This window comes from Haplochromis burtoni, unplaced genomic scaffold, assembly GCF_018398535.1.
Source record: "Haplochromis burtoni strain Fernald_Lab_line unplaced genomic scaffold, NCSU_Asbu1 Contig_4, whole genome shotgun sequence".
NCBI classification, from domain to species: Eukaryota; Metazoa; Chordata; class Actinopteri; order Cichliformes; family Cichlidae; genus Haplochromis; species Haplochromis burtoni.
This window is the reverse complement of record NW_024582365.1, coordinates 5,238,570-5,259,884: the sequence shown is the minus strand read 5'-3', so window position 1 is coordinate 5,259,884 and position 21,315 is coordinate 5,238,570. Positions and strand designations below refer to the sequence as shown.

Here is a 21,315-nt window from a genome sequence, read left to right as displayed (position 1 = left end):
GTTAGCCATAAAAGTGCGTTTTAGAATGATTACTGGTAGCCAGCGGAGAAACAGATTATACGGCTCCACACAACTGTTGTTTTAATCCCCTGAGCGAGGAGATTTAGCAAGAAAAAAACACTGGCTTCAAACCCAGCAGCCATATTGTATGGAAAAGCGACGGAAAGACTCCTGTTTTCAGAAAAAAGTCGTTTTCTCAGGGACATCTGTCAAGACTTTTGGGGAGTTTAATTTTCTGCCTCACTGGCGGTGGGTCTCTGTTGCACAGCTAGCTTGGCAGCTGGCTGAGAACTTGAGAGATTGGGACTAGTTTTTTTTTTTTTTAAACCCTTTTTGCACAATATTGTGTTTATTTCTTTATTTTAATACTGTGAAGCTAACCGCCTAAAAATGAAGGACCGATTGGAGCAGCTTAAAGCGGTAAGTAGTGTTTAGGAAACGTTGAGTTTTCTGAAAGTGTCTCCTTTTACTCATCAATATTGACTCTGTACACTCCGAAAAAGAAAAACGACCATTTTAAGATGTTTGAGGTTAGGATTTGTAAAATGAAATTTTTACACTCTTTGATTTAAACCTTTACCATAAATATATAGTATATATAAAAAACAAAACAAACAACAATAGTGAGATATATGATGATGTAACTCATGTGATGGCTGTAGTGACATTACAGCTTGGATAATGATTGGGAATGGAAGTGCTGGATGAAAGTGATCCAAGACGTGTTTTGTGCATTCACTTCTGAGTATAAGGTTTGAAGTAGAGGTTAATTCTTATCAACTGAACTGCAGCTCAACAGGTCATATTTACCCAAGTAATTCCAGTGAAATTGAGCTTAATTTATATATCCCGGTGTATCGTGGCTAAAAATAACTTAGGTGAGTCACTCTGTTTTCATTGGTATTGATTAACTGTTGCTCGATAAAAGGGAGGACTTTATTATAGCTCTTGAAGAATGAAGGATCTGGTCCCAGCACCTTGATAATTTGTTTAACTATTTATTTAGAAATTAAGATAATCAGACATTTGACCTATACTCTATTACATGACAGCAACTGAGTGCATTTAGCCGTGTTGGCAGGTGGTGGTGAAGAATGGAGAAGAGGGGTGACTTTTTTTTTAAGGGACTTTGAGTGTGGTGTAGTTGTTGGTGTCAGATGAGATGGTCTGAGTATTTCAGAAATGATCTACTGGGATTTTTTTCCCCCCAACACCACCTCTAGGGTTTGCAGAAAATGGTCTGAAAAAGAGAATGTATCCAGTAAGCGGCTGTTCTCTGGGCGAAAATCCCTTGTTGGTGTCAGAGGTCAGAGGAGAATGGCCAGACTGATTTTAGCTGATGGAAAGGCAGCAGTAACTCAAATGACCACTTATTACAGATGGGCTAAAGCAGCAGAAGACCACACCGGATGTAAATGGTAATGGTAAATGGACTCCTATATAGCGCTTTATACAACATGCAACTTTTCTTTTTTCCTGTGCTTATAAGTGCTTTCTAACTGCACACATACTCAACACTCATACTCCAATGGATGCCCTGGAGAGCAACTTGTGGTTAGTATCTTGCTCAATGATATTCGGCATGCAGACTGGGGGAGCCAAGGATCAAACCACCAACCTTCCGATCAGCAGATGACCTGCTCTGCCTCCTGAGCTACAGCCACCCTGGATGTCAATCGTGTCAGCTAAGAATAGAAAACTGAGGTTATAGTTCACACAGGCTCACCAAAATTGGACAATAGAGGACTGGAAAACGTTTCATTATCTGAAGAGTCTTGATTTCTGCTGCAACATTCAGGTAGTTGGGTCAGAAATTGCCGTTAACAACATGAAAGCATGGATCTTCCTGCATGTCTCAACAGTTAAGGTTGCTGGTAGTGGTTTAGTGGTGTGGGGGGTGTTGTCTTTACACACTTTGAGTTCCTTAATATCAACGGAGTGTTGTTTACCTGAGTATTGTGTTGACCGTGTCCACTAGATCTTACTTCAGTAGAGTACCTTTGGGATGCGGTGAAACGAGAGATTCACATCATGGACATGCTGCCAACAAATGTGCAGCAACATTGTGATACAATGCTGCTTCTTTTCAGGATGGACTGAAAAGAAGGTTCCTGGCATGCCATGAAAAATCAAGGCAGTTCTGAAGGAATGGGGTTCTAGCAAAGTGGCCAGTGGGTCTATATCAATAATGGTGCAGTACAGCGCAAGTCTCCCACATTTTTTATATCACTGGCCTCTTCTTTTCTGAATTGGGTTATGCTGCTGCTGTTGTACAGTAACTCATGATGGCGTGTGTTGAGGGATGTTGTGTTGCTATGGCTACCTAAAACTGCTGGTCAAATATTTGCTGTGTTTTAAAATTGTTTGAGCAGTGGTATTCCTCACTTGCCCCCACTCCCAGGTATCTTTATCACAACACAGTTGGCTTTACATTAAAGGAAGTACAGATGTAAGCAGAACTAGGTCAGACATGTGTTTATAAGCAGGCCGTGTGACATTTTTAATTTTTCTCCAGTAATACTTGCGTCTTTTCCGACTACCTCGACCTGCCTTTACTCCTGTGTTTCTTTATCTTCCCACCTTATCCCCCCTGTCTTCATTTCCCTCCTTGAGTTTCCTTTCTAATGTTTAACTTGCCGACAGTAATCTAGGCTGTATGTGTGTATGTGCGTGTTCATGTCAATGTTTGCTTACGCCACTGGCATCATTATCACATCACCTGACGTACTGAAGACCTTGGCACTTTTATAAACCGTATGAAGTGTAGAATCGTAATTTGCTGAAGTTATTGTACTGTTACATGTGGCAGCTTATTGGCCAAGCTCCACTTTACGCTTGTTTTATTTGACTATTTTTAGAGAAATACTGAGAGGAGAAGTTTGTAACCTCACTTGTGAGCTAGACTAACATGACTGTTACTTTCTGTTGTTCTGCCTTTCTGTTCCCTCATAGTATTTTCAAATGCACTTTCATTTAAGCTCATCTGGTTTTCAGTTCTGTGTCTTCAGTGATGAGCTGGGGTTCTGGTGCTGCTCTGCTTCCTAACCTGACCGGCACAAATCGTAAATGCAGTGCAGTTACGTAGCACTTTATTAGTCTTATCAGTCACTCAAAGCACTTTACACCCAGTGGTAAAAATGTAACAGCGTAAACATGCCGTCTTCATTGCCATATGGAGTTTTTAAAATCCCTTGTCAGATGCTTTGCATCAACACAACTGCTGATGGACTAAATAGGCTTCTGTCACCACGCTGCTGTAAATCTGACCCCAGGTCCCTGTGCTACTGCTTTTAAAGCTAGCAGCTCATTTTTAAACCATCCCACAGAAAATGCTGTTGCTGAGACAGCAGTAACTAACATTTCTTGTTATTATGGATTTTATCTGATTATTTTCTGCATTATTTATCGACAAATTGTCCAAAAACTGAACTTCATATTAGCCTGAAGAAACAACAAATCCTTACAAATGACTTTCCAAAGTGGTTTTCTTCCTTTTGCTTGGCTGTTAACTTTTTATTGATCATCAAAACCTCTGCTGTTTTTATATTTGTTTCTTTTTTCTGGTTGGTCGATCTTGTCCTGTAGCTCTACTGGTGCCCACATAGTTTCAACTCCACTATCACTATTCTGTGCTGCGTGTTTGATGTTTTCTAATCGTGATGTCCACTTGACCTAATTTTACCCACTGTGCAGCCATCAAAATCTTAAATGCAATCTTCTGCATGAGATTATAGCTGTCATGCTTTTTGTTTTTGTTATTCTATTTTTTATTTCTAAGCGAGCAAATCTAATTCACCAACAGTCGGGTTGGATTTTGGCTCGCAGCACCATTTAAAGCTCGTGTTAGATATTGTTACTTATAAACCTTGTTCACCTGTCTAAACATGCCTCCCAAATATTTGACATCTCGCAAACCAATCATGAAGAGTTGGCCATCTCCCAAACTTTAAGCTGAAATGGTTCGTAGGAGTTTGATCCAAGAATTTCTTTGTGTCTTCTGAAGTGAAGTAAAGTGTTAAGATGAGCAAGTGAGTTTATTGAGTAATGCTGTTAAAGTTTTCTTGATGACTTGGATAAGGTCACTGCCTCTGACTGTTCCTGTCATTATCACGATGTTTTTACAAGCTGTGTGTGTGTGTGTGCGTGTCTTTGTGGTCTTTGGTTGTTTGGTTTGGTGCACACATCACTCCCTTTCCTCTTGTTTTTGCTGAATGAGAGACACTGGAAGGAAGTGAGTGCTTGGTCTTATCTCACAAGAGCAGAAATGCAGTGTGAGAGTGTGCGTGAGCCTGAGTGGTGCGTTTGATGAATAACTCTCCGAGAGATTCAAAAGCAAGCACTATGTCCTGGAAACTCTCGGTTCAACTACTGCTGTAGGTACGCCAGCCTGAAGCAAATGGTCTCGGCTACATTTGCAATTCAAATTTTCGATGAAGGCTGGAAGGTTAAAGGCCAAGTCTAAAAGTCAGCATTCGTGCAGTTGCAGTAAATGTTACTGCCTAGAAGGGTTAATGATTACTTTCAATACTGATGAATCTGCTGATTATTCTCTCAGTTAATCATTTTTGTCTGTAAAATGTCAGGAAATGTTGAAACTGTCCAGAAACTGAGGACCGCAAAAGAAAATGCTTACTGTTTGAATATGACAGTGAAAAGAAGCACGACAGGTGCACAGGACAGGTGCAGTGTGAATGAACCGTAATATTTATTGAGCTTACTATTGTAAATACTGTGTGTGAGTCAGCTGATATGAGATCAGAGGCATCAAACCGATGACGTCTTAACATTTTCCAAGCCTCGACTTTGACCTGGGTGCACACCTGAAGAGCCGAAGGTTTCCCAAATTTATTAAAATACAAATTCCAAAATGATAATATATAAGACTGTTATTTGTGAAATGGGCCTCTCCATAACATACAACGCCCAAACCTCAGATAATATACAGCAAATACATCTTTAATTTCCAACATACATTATTATACTAACCTAAATCAGTGCTTTGAAGCTTATTCCAAATTTGTGGACCTCTGCAGGTCACACAGAGTCACCTGTTACAAAGCACAAACTCTGGACAAATGCCTGGAACAGCTCATCGGGTGTCTGATCAGAATATATTTAACTTAAAAGCAGAAGTAATTAGAAGGGAGGAAACAAATAGGGCTGCTTTTTCTTTTCTCGCTTTATCAAACGCAGTCACGGCGTGGCCGTGATGTCCGTTCACTCTGCCTCAGTTTTGTTAAAGTCAGCTCAGAGTGAAAGTTGGTTGACGTCTTGGAGCCTGCCTCTGGTACTAGATGTTAAATATTCACTGCCAGTGCTTGGTGCGTGCGTAGCAAACCATCAGTGCTGACTTGTGTTTACTGCCCGTCACTTGTGACACGTATAGTCAGCAGCGTGAAGCATTCTGATGAAATGCTGGATGTAAACTGATTAGCGTCAGGCTGAGCTGCTAACCAGGAAGCAATTTCATTAGTATAGCTTTGCATGAAGACTCACGGTCTAAACTGTGTTCGGTGGCTTTTCCAACCCAAACAGAAAAACTTCAGAAAAAAGAAATTAAACAGAAAATCTCTCTAAAATAAATGTGTAAAGTTGTAACTTAAATTAAGCTAATTGTTTTGTTTTGACTCTACTTTGTTTAAAGAAAGCACAGCTGCTTATTTTATTTTTATAAATTCAATATATCGTCTAGCAGTGTGATTTGAATACACTTCCTTTAATGTTGTTTGAGGTTTTGTATTTACCCTACAGATAGAGATATCCTTCTTCTCACCAGACTTCAGCCAGTTTGTTTAGCTTGACGTTGAGATGGGAAATACTTCCCCTAGCAGCACCTCTAAAGCTCACAACTAACCACATTATAATCCATGCGAGGACCAAAGTGTTGAAGTTTCAGGGTGTGGTTTTTATAGGTGAATACCAGACTTAACTTCTGGCTGGGAACAGGAGCTTCCTGGAGCCTCCACTGCTGACCTAATTTTTATTTTTATTTTTAAAGTTTGCACCGGTGTTAAAGGTTTAATGTAAATACTGTTATTGTAAGGTTTTAGAGATACAAAAAATAACAAGTGCAGAGTTTAATGGACTCGGACGTAGCTTTGAATTATTTAAACAGAGGTTTGGAGCCCCCAGGGGGATGCTGGATCAGTAGTTAAGACAGTGGATGGAAGATTGGTTTTGAACCATGGCTGGTTTGTTATGTCATTATTTATTTATGTATTCTTTTTATCTATCTAATTGCAAATATCATGGCAAACATACTTTATTGCTTAAGTAATATGTAATACATGAGAAAAGTCTTGGATGGGTTAGAGCTACAGGATGATCCAACTGTTATAAAATAGCTCAGTTGCATGGATGACCTCCACATGCCTGTTTGCACTCCAGACAACTACTGGGCATCCTCTGGATGTGATCCTCCCAGATCTGGATCGGGAAATCTGCAAGCTAGTCTGTGGTGCTGTTTGACAGTGTTGGAGGCACCGATATCGAGGTTATTCTTCTGCAAGACCCAGCAGTTCATTTTTGTCCTCTGTCGTTGACATGAGTCTGAGACCTCTATGTCAAGCACAGTTTATGGAGTCTAGGGGAAATCCTGGGCTTTCCATTGATGTTGCATGTGTGGCGGCTGGGTTAACAGAGCACATGGAGTTTCTTTTCAAAATGACAGAAACTGCAGCTTCCACATTTTATGGCTTTGAGGGAGGTTAAATTATAGTTTTTTGCTAATATTAAGATTCTGGTGTTTGAGCTTAAATTGTTTGTTCAAGTTGAGAGTCTTAACTTTGATTTGGTGGGATTTCAGAAATGTACAGTATTTTTACCCCTTGTAAAACAAAACTTTTAGTGTACCTTGTAGTGGACTGCAGGACTTACTACCTCACATTTTCAACCAATATCACTACTTCAGGACACATGCTTCACATGCTTCACATGCACACACAAGCTAAGAGTTTTATTATGTCTTTTATCCTGTTGATTTATGTAACTAATAATAATGTGCTGAAAATGCACTAAACTACCTCTCCATACTGAAATTAGGTCAAAATTGTTTTTTTGCATGAAACATGAAAGCAGGACAACGCTGCCCACAATCACCAAACAGGAAGTCCTCTGATTAAAGTTGTATAAACTCAGTTTCAGCCCTTTTGTCTTCTTGCAGGTTGTTGTAAGGCATTTTGAATAGTTAACATTTTACTGATGTCCTAAACAAATGGCTGGTTTTGGATTTAAAAATTAATTTTAGGGGGTTTTGCATGGACCTTTAATGCAGTGCAGTGTTAACAGCGCTGGTTTTCTTTCTGGCGATGCCCCAAAATATGGATTAAATAATTAATACCATAATTGTGCAGCAACTAGTCGGCTCTTAACCTAAAGACAACAGGTTGACAAGGAAAAATTTTGGATGGGCTTGTTCTACATGAAGAATGAAAAGCCATTGAGAAACATAGGGCCTGCGGGCCTACCACCTCACGCTCTTAGTCCTGCTCTTTCTGTTTATTCTTATAGGTGTGTGATCAAGATGATGATGATGTGGAGATTGCTGTGGACAACGCAGGCTTCATGGATGAGTTCTTTTCTGAGGTAAGTGCTGCTATGGGTGTATGTATGCACTGAGTGTGATTGTTTTGCTTCACTTGCATTCACGAGGACCTGCGTGTTCTAAGCTGGTGTGATTTGCATGTGTTTGCCATTTGCGGTGTGTCCTTGTGTTACAGATCGAGGTAATCAGAAACAACATTGAGAAAATCGATGAGAACGTGACAGAAGTGAAAAAGCTTTACTCTGTCATCTTGTCTGCTCCCACATCAGATCAGAGTAAGAAATCACCACCAGCTCTGACATTTACTTCATTTTTTTTGCGTTACAAAATAACACAACATTGATCAGGAAAGGCATCAGCACTGAAAATCTGCACTATGCTGTATCCTGCACAGAAACACAGGAGGACTTGGAGGCGATCACCAATGACATAAAGAAGTTGGCCAACGGTGCGAGGAACAAACTCAAGAGTGAGTCCCGCTCCCATTTCTACATACAGCCTGTCATTATGAATAACTTGTATGTTTGTTGGATTAGTAAACAAGTGAATAGTGGTGTTATATTTAATCAGTTCAAGGTTGTTTAAGTGAAGTAACTCTGCCTTCTTCCCAGCCATTGAGAGGAATCTGGAGTCAGAAGAGCAGGAGAGGGTGTCGGCTGACACGCGGATACGTAAATCGCAGGTAAATCATCTCCTTCAGATGATTCAAGTAACCTTCTGAGAAAGCGCTTTGCTTGCAAACTTCCCCCTCATGCTGGGCGTTGTATGTGAGGTTGATTGTTTTCTGATGGTCTTATTTGTTGTATTTTAGGTAAAAGTAGGTTAAGAGAGAATTAAGAAAAGAGGGTGCTTGTTAATACTTCTGCTTTAAGATTTCTATTTCTAAAATATTCCATTTCAATCAATCAACAAGAGTTGCTTCAAGGTGCTTCATATAGTAAGGTAAAGACCCTACAACAGTACAGAAAAACACAGAAAACTCCAACAATAAAATGAAACCCTATGAGCAAGTGCTTTGGCGATTGTGGGAAGGAAAAACTTCCTTTTAACAGGAAGAAACCTCCAGCAGAACGAGGTTTGGGGCGGGGCAGCCATCTGCCGCAACTGGTCAGGCGTGAAGGGAGGAAGATGGGACAAATACACGTCTTTGTCTTCAAGTTTCTGCATTAGTTATTTAAAAGTGTTACTTATAAGCTCTTCCATTGTTATTCTGTTACCTCCCAGCATGCAGTGCTGTCTAGGAAGTTTGTGGAGGTGATGACAAAGTATAATGAAGCTCAGGTGGATTTCCGGGAGAGGAGTAAAGGACGTATTCAGAGACAGCTCGAGATCAGTGAGTCAAACGACACCAACAAAGACATCTGACGGTTCCATTGTCGCCTTTGTCATTAATCCCGCTCCTTTTCCTTTTTCCCTTTCCTCTCCAGCTGGAAAAGCAACTACGGATGAAGAACTAGAGGAGATGTTGGAGGGTGGTAATGCTGCTGTGTTCACTGCAGGGGTAAGAGTGTGCGTTTGTGCACGTATATGCATTTTCCTTAACGTACCTTAACGTTAACTCCACCATGATGTGTTTGAACTGTGAAAGCCGAGTTGTCAGTTTCTCAGTAAAACTTAAACTGCTTGTGTCAGCTAAATTATTGGCGCTTAGGAGTCGACCTGACTCGCACTCAGTCTGTTCATGACACACTGAGATAAGGAGCATTGTGTTGTGTTGCTTTGGCTACACGCAGCAGCTGGAAAAACTTGAAAATGTAGCCAAGATTCTCTGAGCTCACGTTGATAAAAAAATACACAAGTAGGGAGGAATTTCTTGCACAAGGACGCACAGCTTGACTTGATATTTTCAGATACGGCGTCTCACATTCCTGTAACAAACAGGCTAGACTTTGACCTCACTTAACTGTTAAGGAGTCCAACTGCTGGGCAGGACGGGACTGTTGTGTAGTGGTGTCCTTGAATAGATTTTAGATTTTTAGGCTGTATCACAACAACTGTTTTCTAGCTTGGTGCCGTTTTAAGTGAATACACATTGATTTGAATCAATGCCAAATATTCATTTAGCCACCTGTGTTTAAACTGATGCTGTTCGGTAATGTTAAGCCTCTCCTTTGCGCAGATTATAGACTCGGGGATCTCCAAACAAGCCCTGAATGAGATTGAAGCCAGACACAAAGACATCGTCCGTCTGGAGAGTAGTATTAAGGAGCTGCACGATATGTTTGTAGACATCGCCATGCTGGTCGAGAGCCAGGTACGGTCCTCTGCATCCACCTGCCTGTCATTTGATTCTAGTTATTTGCTTGTTCATTCATTGAATTCATCCTTAAATCCTCTCCATGGCTTTGTGTTCAGCCCTCATTGTATCCAACTCTTTGCACATCATTACTCTGTTTACTCTTTTCCAGCTGTATGTCTTTCCTTTACTCTTTGCGCTCTTCTGCCACTGTCACCTCCATCCCATCGCTCAGCGTTAACGGTACCAATACAAATAATAATAGAATAAATCATCAAGGTCAACAAACGTCTAACTAGCTGGTACAGGGACATTACTGTTAGCCTCTTAACTAAATATAACCACATATTTCTTGTTGCTTGCAAAATGCTGTCTGAGGAAAAGGCTTTGTAAGGTAAGGGTTGTTGTTATGCACATGTTTCATGTTGTGCTGTGAGATTGTTTTGGATATTTTTTTTTTCCTGCCAGTTTTAATTCCAGTTTTACGTTTGAAAGTTTGAATTACAGAAGAGAACTAGAAGGGTGCTCGCAGAGCTAATTCTCCACCAAGGCTGATGTCCTGGATCTCTCTTTATAGATCTCTATATGAGGCTATAAAAAGTGATTCAAGTTAAAATTAAATGTCAGAATTCAAAACAAACCCCTGAGATCCTCAGTGCAGGTGTTGGCAATCTAACTGTTCAGTGAACATGTAATACCCCTCTAACCGGATTTATTCCTCTGTATTTAACCCAATCTGCTTCTCATTTCTGCTTAAGTGTCAGTACCTTACAGAATGTTGCATGTTTTTCAGGGTGACATGGTAGAAAACATAGAGCAGAATATATCCAAGTCAGTGGACCACATAGTAGCAGCAAAGGAGCAGACCAAAAAAGCTGTAAGGTATCAGACCAAAGCACGCAAGGTAATGTCTTTCTTTTTTCTTTCTTTCCAGTCATAGCACCAAGCCGCTTTTGTCTTTTTTTTCCTGCTTATCTTCTGTACACTGTTGCACTCCTCACTGTTTGCCACACTTAAACCACATAGTGTGCCTACATATCCTCCTTTCACCATGTCTCTCTCACCCTCCCTCACCCAGTACTCGCACACGTTGCCATTCGCAACAACTGTTGCATTGCTGGTGCTTGTCTTTTTCTCTCTCTTTCTGTTTAATTTCACTGCTACGTTTCTTTACCTCTGATGCCGTTTACATCAGGGTGGAATGATTGACAGGATCGAGAGCAACATGGACCAGTCGGTGGGCTTTGTGGAGCGCGCTGTTGCAGACACTAAAAAAGCTGCAAAGTTTCAGCAAGAGGCTCGCCGTGTGAGTGATAATCATCGAAAACAATGGTCAGGTTTCCCAAAAGCACTGGAATTATTTATTTAATAACTTTGCATTTACAAATCTAGTTAGTTCTGAACAAGCAGGACAAAGATTAAAAATTACAATTAAACAGAATAACTTTGACACCATGGGACAAAAAAAACTGCGTTCTCCAGCCTGACTGACTGTGAATTAGAATATGTTCGGCATATGGAAATGTAGTCTGCTTTCTTCTCTCTCATGTTGAGTAGAACTGCGCCGTCATGCAGGTGTAATGCAGGTTGTACAGGGTAGTAAACCCTGTAAAAAGTCCTTCAGGCTAAACAAAAAAAATATTGTCAAGAAAGAATTATCTTAACTTTTGAAGTCTAAGTCATCATCAGTGAAAAGTGCTAACTCTGTTAACAAAATAATCGACTTTTGGCTTTTGAAAATTGTTCTCTTAAAAGCTAAGGTAAGTCTCAGAGGTACTTTGACCTCTGAGACTTGATTTCAAACATAGAAGCTTGACCTTCAACATTTACATGTTAGTGACTCATTAAATGCAGTTATTGGGTTTTTTTCTGAATTTCGTGCCAGAGGTAATCACAGTCCACAATAAGCTGTTCAAGCAATAATGAAACCAAAACAAAGTAAAGATGTCTCCCAGTCTCTACTGGTTAACCTTCCTTTTCATGTTTAGACTTTCAGTTTACCCTGTTCAGCCTGGCAGGTGCCCTTAAAAGATCTGTAACATTAATTCCCCTAATTTAGATTTATACACACTGATAGCATTAACTAGTGTGGAGATGATACAGCTCTGTTAACTACCATTGGATAGCATACCATCAGTGTGTGGGATGGTTAAAAACAAACAACCTGTCACAAGCTCTTGTGCGGTGTCATTTCCTGTCCTCAGAAGGATCCATCCCAGAGAGGCCTGCACACAGTCCTCAACCCGACAATCATCAAGCAGGAGTCCTGAAGGCAACTCCTGCTCATGGTTGTTTTTTATTTTCAGGTTGGGAATAGTTGGAATTCCTCTTCCACTAGAGGATGCTTTTGGGAAACCTGTTTGAAGACCATTCCCACCTCCCCCTGTGGTGACTTGTGCTCTCCGATCCCCTCTACCTGCTCCGTTACCACCCTGTGGCCTGTGGAACCCTGTGCTTTAAACACCACTGTGACCTGCCCAGCAACACGTAGCAGAATAAAAAGCATCCTCCCTCCCACCAACACACACACACACACAGAGCTTCTTTTCTTTCTGTCCTTTCTCTTCAGCTTCATCCTCACTGTGTTGATGTGCAGTTTACACATGAAGGCTGTAACCACAACCGCTGCTGTGTTGTAGGGTTGGAGATGTTGTGTGCTTGCTTCTGGCTGTTACAGATTATGTGTGTGTGTGTGCAAAGGCAAACTGTTGTATTTTCAGGACAACAACAATCAACCCTGACCCTGTTTCAGTCTTGTGCAATACTAATGTGCAGAGTTTTTGTGGTAAATAAGCCTCAAGAGTAATCGATGTTATCTGATACATCTGCTGTTGTCAAGTAAAGACCTGCTGTCCTGCTGTTTTTACACTGACATTGGATCTGATCATTTATGTCCTAATTGTCCCCAACAGAAACTGGTGATAATAATTGTGATTGTGGTGATCTTGGTGATCATAGTGGCTCTGGCAATCGGATTGTCAGTGGGATTAAAGAAATGATGATGAATTATTTGAGTAAGAGAAGCGCTAAGGGTGAGTAATTGAGCAAATACCTACTGTATAATGGGTGTGTGTCTGTTAGGCATGCTTTGGGAAGGAGTTTGCACTTCCTTTGAGGCTCAGTGTGTGTTTTCTTACTATCCAGAGGGCTTACTCGAGGTGTGTGTGCTTGTTTGAAGTACTTTGGGTGTGTTGTTGTTCTCCTGTTCTGGGCCTCTTGCCTCTGGTTACTGTAGTGGCGAATTAGTTCCTGCTGGTGTTAAGTTTGTGGGTGCTTTTCAGTTGTAGGTATCCCATCATCAACGCTGTTTCTGTGTATGTTTCTCCCTCTCTGTAGAAGATCATCATTATTGCTGTGGTCTGTGCCGTGGTTCTTCTCATTATCCTCATCATCATCCTCACCCAGACATTATAGGGCTGATCGCTGCCATCATCTCATCATCTGTGTATTCAACATCCTCACCATTATTCATCAGCCTGCCTGCAGAAGGAAAAACCGATCCTGATCACTCCATATGGGTATAAGAATATTTAACCTGCAGATATTTTCAATCGAATAAAACACACTGAAGGTCTCCCTCACTTTTGGACAATTGAGGATGCTCTCCTGCGAATGAGGAAACAAGACCAAAGCTGACATATGAGGTACATTGTCTATTGTACCTCTGTGAAGGCGAAAAGGGAATTGGGAAACAAAACATCACTTCAGTGTCACTAAACATTTCACTGTTCAACATTTGCTGCCAAAGAATCAGCTGAGAAGCGTTTGTCATCTGAAAGCTTTCAGAAGCACATAAACCCCCTGATTTATTTGAGCCTTGATATGATTTTATGATTGAAAATCTCCCCAGTGAACTTTCACTGCTGTGGGATTTCTTTTTGTTGTTGTTCTTGTTAGGGTTTGGGGAGTTCCAGCACTTTAACATTTCCAAATGCGTAGCTCAGATATGTGTAATTATCACTGGTTGTTAAAAAAACAAAAACAAATATGAAGGATTGCACTTATGGGAACACATTTCATGAACTTACAGGCGCGTGTGATGAACGCTCATTACTTGCTTACTTGTAGCAGCTGAAATTTGATCCTTTTCACAACCCAAACCAAAGCTTTTACATGTATAGACACAGTTACTCCTCCTGTTAAAGTGCTGTAGAAATATTTCAATGCCAAAGGAGTTTTAGAGAGTCTGGTAGTAACACTAGTGGTTTGTTTCCCGTAAGTGCCAGAATAGTCTTTTTGTATTTATTCTACTGTTCTAAGACATGTTGCTTATGACGTCACATACAAATGGGCACTCTGTAAAGTATCCATGGCTAGTCTTGTCTTACTACTAGGAAATGCCTTAACAGGCATGTTTTAGGTTTTACTACTGAGTTGCCAGTTTTAGACAGTCCTGCAGTACATCTGATGTTTGCGAAGGTGATAATGTTCAGTTTTTGTTTACACAGCCTTAGGATGTAATGGTTTGACATTTTTAACAGAGGCTGTATGCGTGCTGCTCTTTACTTCATAGGTGTGTCTAACATTTAGACTGCCCTCATTAGTGAATGTGGGGGGTGGGGACAATATTACAAACACCTCTTACTGTAACCAGTTCATCCGCACCACAAAGTACGTCCTCCAAAAAGCCCATCGAGTCTTAATGAACAATTTCAACTAAAATGAACATTATACCTCCTTTTTTTTTATTTAAAGAAGTCATTTTAATGTACATAGAAAACTTGTATTTTCAAAAAAAAGACGACAGGATTTTTGCAGGGCTGTGTATTAGATCACATTAGCTTTAGCAACATGTACCTCCCTGTTGGATTCAGTAATGGTTGTCCATCATCATTTCATTCATTTCATTTCAGACAATCTTTGGAACTGACAGTTTACCAAACCAAAGTGCACAGGTTGTCATCCAGTGGCTTTAACAGGGTAATTAAAGCACATGATTCCAGCCGTACATAAAATCAGTACCAACCAGTCATGAGGAGAAGCCCTGACATAAGGGAGTAGGCCGATTTCAGTAAAACAATGTTGTAATTTAAGCATGAATTAAATTTTAAACTGTGGTTTTGTATGAAGCATTTGAAAATGAGAATCCTGCAGCATCATCATCATTTAGGGGCGCAATCCATTTTATTTGAGCCGTTGGCGCAGACTGGAACATAAGAGAAAATTGAAGCTTTTTTTTACCTGTGTAAATGTCAATGATTTTATCAGAAATTAAAGATTTTTTGTTAAATTACCCAGTGTTTATTTGTCGTGTTTGACTTGCAGAAATGGAATTATGTAACTGAATTTTACATTCTGATGACTGCTTGTTGCAAAGTGGTGTGTGTGTTTTATTGGAGTGTAGTAGCTGCTGTCAGCATGTTAACCACAGTGTTGCAAAGTACAGCTTTTAAAGACTGGTGCACACGTGTCAAAAAAGGGGGTAAGTCGTTTCACCTTCCTGTCTCTTTACACACACATTTACACACAAACCTCTATAACCCTTTGTTCTGCTTTTGCTCAATTGTTTCCTCAAACCAGTGTCGATCAATGTTGATAATTGCGTCGGCTCGCAAAGTAAAGCCTGATTCCTCTCTTTGTCGTCTGACTGTGTGTTTCTGATTGCGTCTCCAGAAAAAGATGATGATTACATTGTGTTGTGCCATCATTGGGATCGTTGGGTTCTCCTATCTCTACAGCTTCTTCTCATAAAAACCGTTTTACACAGGTAAACGACAAAAAAAAACACCTGCATCAGCCTTTCAGTGCTATTGTTTATGCGGACTCTCTGAATGCTTAAAGACTGCATTTCTTTTGTCTCTGTGTGGTGTTTGTAGGCACGAAGGATTTCTCCAAAAATTAGGAATATTCCCCTGATGCTCCTTCATACCCCTCCCCCCCCCTATTTATATACAATAAAGTATTTAAAAACAAAAAATCACATCCGTCCCATTCACTTTCCTTTTTATTATTAATTGAAATGTAAACAATTTTCTTGCTATATGAAGTGTTTGAAATGTATTGTGTGTCGATGTCTCAGCCTGACTGTTCACAGCCAGGTGACTTGACTCGTGATTTGTAATCATATACTCTACCGCCTCCTGGTGGTGCATCAAGGGAAAACCCCATATTTAGAGAAATTATCTTTTCAGGATAAAATAAAACTTTGGAAGAACACATTTTAATCATTTTCTTTTCTTTATTTTTTTTAATATACATATTTAATTATTTTACTGTCTCGGCTCCAAAATGATCTGTTCCAAAGTGTCCAGTTTAGTGGTATTTTCTGGCCTGTTTGTCATAATTATGATTAAAAATGTGCGTGACTTTGTGTGTGAGATCTGTCTGATGGTGTTTTCCGTAACAGCGGCTGTCAGTCGCTCACTGGCTGTGTTGTCTCTGTAAAGCCTGTTATGTAATAAAATTTCTGTGCGTTACATCAAGTGCTGTGTGCGGCTCGCTTCTTGCATGAGGCTCAGCTGATCGCCTCTTTGCGTGGAGGGATCCCGATGACCCTGACTTGCATAGAATCGGCCGTGTGGAGCTATTTTCCTATGTCAAAGACGTAAATGCAGCAGCTGATATAAGCACGACTTTGCATCCGCGGATGAAGAGCCTTCCTGACCTCGTTTCATCCCCATCTCGCTGTTCTTCCTAACCAGCTGCAAGCCCCGCCCAACCACACGATGCGGGGCAAGCAGTAGATGAGGGTGCGCTCGTTTTCCTGTTCTGTGTTTGCCGGATCCATGCTTTTATATTCTTCACGCCACATTCAGACACCAGCCAAATGTCGCAGAACAAACGGAGACTTTTCCAGTCTCAATGGTCAAGTTTTGGTAACCGCGTGTAAATTGTAGCAACAGTTTCCAGTTCTTAAATGACAGAAGTGGTCTCCTGCTACTGTAGCCCATTTGCTTGAAGGTTCAACGGGTTTAGAGATGCTCTTCTGCACACCTTGTAGCGAGTGGTCATTCGAGTTACTCTTGCGCCCCCATCAGTTCAAATCAGTCTGACATCAACAACACACTGCTGCTCATTACAAGAGCAATATCTCTCATTCTTAATGCCCCCCACTGTAGCCAGCTTTGATAATTTTAGGTCCTCCTTTAGTATTATTCCAAAATTATGGAATAATTTTCTAATTATGCCAGATATCACAAGGTGTGTGGTCCATTTCTTACTACTTTTATTGTTCATGCTGTCAGAACACAGTGTAAAGGCACAAAATCTTCAGATGTAGAGATCCGGTAACAAAAAAATAGACACTTCTTGGTGTCTAATAATATAAAATGCTTTTAATACAAATTTTAATACTAAAATACCAGTAGTATTTGTTTTATATAAAATATTAATTTACCGGTCACACCGGAGCAGACAAACTAAACATACTTGTATGTTAACATATGCTAATCTGTTCTAAGTGACACACCCTGTGCCCAATGAGAGCGCCTACATGCTAATTTCTCGGAGCAGTGGAGTAAATAGGGGTGGGTCCTGAGCGTTTTCCTTTTTTTTCCGTTTCGTGTGTATGTTTTTTGACTAGCTGGAAATGGCGTCTCTTGGCTTCGAACCGTTCTAACTTTATCGCACAATAATAAACATAACAATATACACAGCTATTATCCCATAACATGGGGAGAAACTTTACTGGGAGGTTTTGGACGCTCTAGTTGGGAAGCATTACTGTGACCGCTGCGACTAAAAGGAGTTAAATCGCGGAGGTAATGATAAAGAAGCTTACAACTACCGTGTACAGAGGCTAACGATAGCTAGCTAGCGATAGCGGACGACTCAAGAAAGGGCTTGCCAACTGAGCTAGTCTACGCTAGCCGATAAGGCCACTTAAAAAACGGAAGAAAATTGAGACGGTGGTTCCGGGTATTTGTGTTAAAATTAAGCTACTCTTATAGGCAGTTATCATCATAGAATGACGCGAGATGAACGTTTATGTTGGTAATTATATGTGCTGTGCTAACCGTAGCTTGCTGGCTACAGTAACACTGTTGGCTAACGTTAGCAGGGGTATCTGGCTGAGAGGGGGTGTGTTTCTGTCCGACTGGGTGTAAAAACAAACTAAAATACTCGGACAGTGGTTGGATATTTCATCTGTGTGACCAGAAACTTTTGTTTCGCTTCCAGAGAATAATGGAGGATTCTCATACACGGTACAGCAAGCGCCTGGTAAGTAACTTCACCCAACTGTTAAATCCCCGGATTCGTTGTTTTATGTTAACAGGGCAACTTCTTCGTTTTCAATGCGGGTTTTTAATGGACAATAAGCGATTTAGTGAATGAGAACTGATATGTTTTCTTTAGAGCGGCCTGCTTTTCTTTTCTCTTTTTTTTGGCACATTGTGTTCATGGTAATGGTCCCATTTTTGTTTTGTGTGGCACCCTAATGATAACGGCAGTGAACCTGTGTAAAGGCTCTGGGTTCAGGAAAAGGTCAAGTTCAGTGTCTAAACTGACAGCATTTGTGCTGTGACCCTGTTTCACCCTCTTCCCTGTCGATGTAAAGCAATAAACTCCAAGCTTACCGTCTGCGGTTTGTACTCAAAAAATGGCACCAGCTGATTCCTGTCATTACCGGGGCAGGTTCAATATTAATCAGAATCAGAATCAGAATACTTTATTAATCCCTGGGGGAAATTAGGTATATTTATATTATTAAAAAGACTTCGTGTCATTGTTGATTATTATTTTATTGCACGAAAACCTAATAAAAGCACACATAAAGTGGTTGCTTAATACTATTTTTATTAATTATGCTTTCTTCTTTTATTGCTTTATCTGGAAGCTTTAGCTTTGGTTTCGTTGGTAATATTGACTTGCTTTAGTTTAATAGTAATAGGGACTGTGTGTTCTTTGAAAGTAAGGACTATTATATCTTAAATAATACTACATTTGTGGTGTAGAGATGGGGGTGGGGAGATCTGAGAACAGAATTCATGTGCTTCATCCATCTGTTTTGCCAAGCGGTGCACATAGGATGAATGGCAGGAGGGGAGTTAAAGGGGGGCAGTGTGTAGAAGATTAACCCCTGCTATTGTAATACTGTATTGTTTGTTTACCAGATGAACTGATTTTTGTGTCTGACTGATTGATGAATTTGGATGGGCTTACATCTATCCAGCTCTTTGCTTAAAGCTTTGATATTGCTAGTTTCAGTTTCTTTCTTTTCTTAAAAATGTTGTGGTATAGGTCTAAAGTCTTGTTAAATGCCTATAATGAAATTTAACTTGATGCCAAAAGGTAATCCAGTTATTAGTGTTATAATAGTTTAAGTATATTGTAGTAATATACAGCTGTTTTTCAGTGGTTTTCCTCTCAAGCACCTCTTTAATTTATCCAGCTCTCAGTTATTTCTTTGTATGTGCCTCCAATCAGATCTCGTCAGTATCAGCTGATTATTATAAATAAGATACCTTTACTATATGTGATGAAGTGTGTGGAAACTAGGCTAAAGTCTAAATTCTTTTTGTTTTATATTTTCTAAAACTTTCAAACATTTCTTTCTTCATTTTCTATGAGTATTTAACTCAAGGTGTCAAACTGTGTTTCTTTTAGTTATTGTTGTGTAGTAACCATGAACGCAGTTAAATACCCACTTGTACCACATTTGTAAACGATTAAGCTTATTATACAAAACTCCACCAGGTTCACAATACTCTGCTGATTGATCACAGTTGTCATAGGGTTATCGCCAAAGGCTGAAGGCTTTATCAAAACCTCTGCCAGGTCTAGGCCCATGTGGCTATGCTGACAGGGGATTCCTCCTCATAACTGAGAGTTATGCTGGATGTGGGTTTGAGACAAAATTGCACCTTGTTTATTTGCTCTTTATGCACTGGAAACTGTTTGGTAAACTGCAATTTTGGGACCTTGTTTTGAGAGATATTTGTTGACAGTGAAGTTAAGATCATGGAGCTGGGAAATACTGGAAAGTCCGGTTGTTCTTCTTGGTGGATGGCTGTTGTGCGTAGCTGTAATTCTTGATTTGTGTCGCATAATTTATGAAATTTTTACCTTAATATAATTTATATTTTTCTGAGACTCAAGCCCCCAGAGTACATCTTACTCTAATAGTTATAGCGTATGCATGTATGTCTGTTCACTAGCTTCTCTTCTATGCGTTAACCAATCTGGATGAAGGTTACTATATAAACTGCCTAGAGTACCGGGATAATCAACATCTGTATAGTGTTTGGAAATTACTTTTAAAACATTCAAATTCTTAGAAATTCTATATATTATCTGTAGTCGCTGATCTTAAAACAAATGGGGACAGTAGATCTACGTTACATGTTGTATTTTAAAAATATTTCTTGCAGTGTCTGTAATTGATTATTTTGTCTTATACATTGAATATGTAGCTTTCAAATATGAACTGCAAACATGTTTTTAGTGTATATTCATTTGTTTGGTGTTTGTGAGCAGGGTTTTTTTTTTTTTTTTTGCCATATGAAGATAAAAGGAATAAAATGATAAATTAACAAACATGTCTATTTTTTTTTTTTAATTCTGTGAAGTTAAAACTTTATTAAGTTTTATTAAGTTTAAGTTTTTGTGAAACTAAACCCCGAGCCATTTCTAAGGGTTTGGATGGCACAGACTTTAACTGAAAACCTTTATTTGTCTTCAGCGTACGCGAACACAGCGCCGCTATCAGGACGATGGAATCTCCGATGATGAAATTGAAGGAAAACGAATGTTTGACCTGGATGAAAAGCTGGAGTGTGAGAGATTTGGCAGTGACTTGATCAAACACATGGAGGGTAAAGGTGAGACTAGTGTACTGAAATTTATTTTTTATTTTTTTAAAACAGAACCTTTTGTGATTATATCTAGAGCTCTGTGAGATGAGTTGATGTGTTATTTTTTTGTAAGAGTCTATCTACAAATTTCTTGTCCCTTGGGGGTTTTTGTTTTGTTTTTGATATGTGTATCTTTTTTCTAGAATTCACATTTGAATACATCCAGAGGGAAGGACTCAGGGATCCCATTATCTTCAAGACTACTGATGGCCTTGGCATGCAGTAAGGGACTGGTTTCATTAGAAAACTCTTTTCACTGTGTGTCTTTCACCAAAGAAAAGTAATAGTAAAATTATTACCTCTCTTACAGAATGCCAGATCCGGATTTTAGCGTGAGTGATGTCAAGTTGTTTGTTGGTAAGTTCCTATTTTATCCCCATGAACGCAGGAAGCAATTAACCAGTAGCCACAAACCCAGCCTCAGGGGTAACGCGCTAGTGTACTCCTAGTGCCAATCCCAAGCTTGGATAATTGGGAGGGTTGCATCAAAAATTGCATTCACTAAATTTTTTTTACCAGAAAATGTGGCAGCCTACCTAAGCAGCAACATTTTATCGGCAAGAAAAATATAAAGCCATGTCACTAAAACCACAGCACTACAGCAGAAAGCCTAAATATTTTCTTTTTTGTTTTTATGACACTGCCATGTAAAATGTTTTTGCACTACATTGTTCAACTTAAAAATATTGTTTTTACTAATCTTATTGTTATTGTTATAATCTTTTTTTTTTTTTTTTTTTTTT

General features: G+C 39.7%; 2 protein-coding genes across 5 annotated transcripts in view; both read left to right on the top strand.

Annotated features, from left to right (window-relative positions):
- On the top strand, window positions 1-16,991 carry stx3a (syntaxin 3A). Of its 3 annotated transcripts, none has more exons than XM_005913419.3 (11): window positions 1-420; window positions 7,510-7,584; window positions 7,719-7,818; window positions 7,938-8,012; window positions 8,155-8,225; window positions 8,768-8,876; window positions 8,971-9,044; window positions 9,663-9,797; window positions 10,975-11,085; window positions 15,393-15,486; window positions 15,596-16,991. In XM_005913419.3, exons 1-10 carry the CDS (start codon window positions 391-393, stop codon window positions 15,468-15,470), a joined length of 858 nt encoding a protein of 285 aa, XP_005913481.1. In that variant the 5' UTR covers window positions 1-390; the 3' UTR covers window positions 15,471-15,486; window positions 15,596-16,991. The 3 variants fall into 3 exon arrangements, with proteins under 3 accessions (XP_005913481.1, XP_005913479.1, XP_005913480.1); XM_005913417.3 differs by lacking the exons at window positions 10,975-11,085; window positions 15,393-15,486; window positions 15,596-16,991 and adding exons at window positions 10,573-10,683; window positions 12,692-12,811; window positions 13,116-15,201 and having other exon boundaries at window positions 2-420; XM_005913418.3 differs by lacking the exons at window positions 10,975-11,085; window positions 15,393-15,486; window positions 15,596-16,991 and adding exons at window positions 10,573-10,683; window positions 13,116-15,201 and having other exon boundaries at window positions 2-420.
- A 276-nt stretch (window positions 16,992-17,267) lies between these two features.
- kdm2ab (lysine (K)-specific demethylase 2Ab) overlaps window positions 17,268-21,315 on the top strand; it is a 15,698-nt gene continuing 11,650 nt past the window's right edge. For both annotated transcript variants that reach the window (XR_006054501.1, XM_014334859.2), the window contains exons 1-5: window positions 17,268-17,479; window positions 17,898-17,939; window positions 20,401-20,539; window positions 20,716-20,794; window positions 20,883-20,929. Coding sequence is in view for 1 of the 2 variants with exons in the window: in XM_014334859.2 (XP_014190345.1) it covers window positions 17,904-17,939; window positions 20,401-20,539; window positions 20,716-20,794; window positions 20,883-20,929 (301 nt within the window). In the remaining variant the exon portion in view is untranslated. The remainder of the gene's footprint in view (window positions 17,480-17,897; window positions 17,940-20,400; window positions 20,540-20,715; window positions 20,795-20,882; window positions 20,930-21,315) is intronic.

Coding starts and splice junctions, on each gene's coding strand:
- stx3a (XM_005913417.3), top strand. CDS start 391: ATGAAGGACCGATTGGAGCAGCTTAAAGCG. Junction 421..7,509: donor GATTGGAGCAGCTTAAAGCG/GTAAGTAGTGTT, acceptor TTATTCTTATAG/GTGTGTGATCAAGATGATGA. Junction 7,585..7,718: donor TGGATGAGTTCTTTTCTGAG/GTAAGTGCTGCT, acceptor CTTGTGTTACAG/ATCGAGGTAATCAGAAACAA.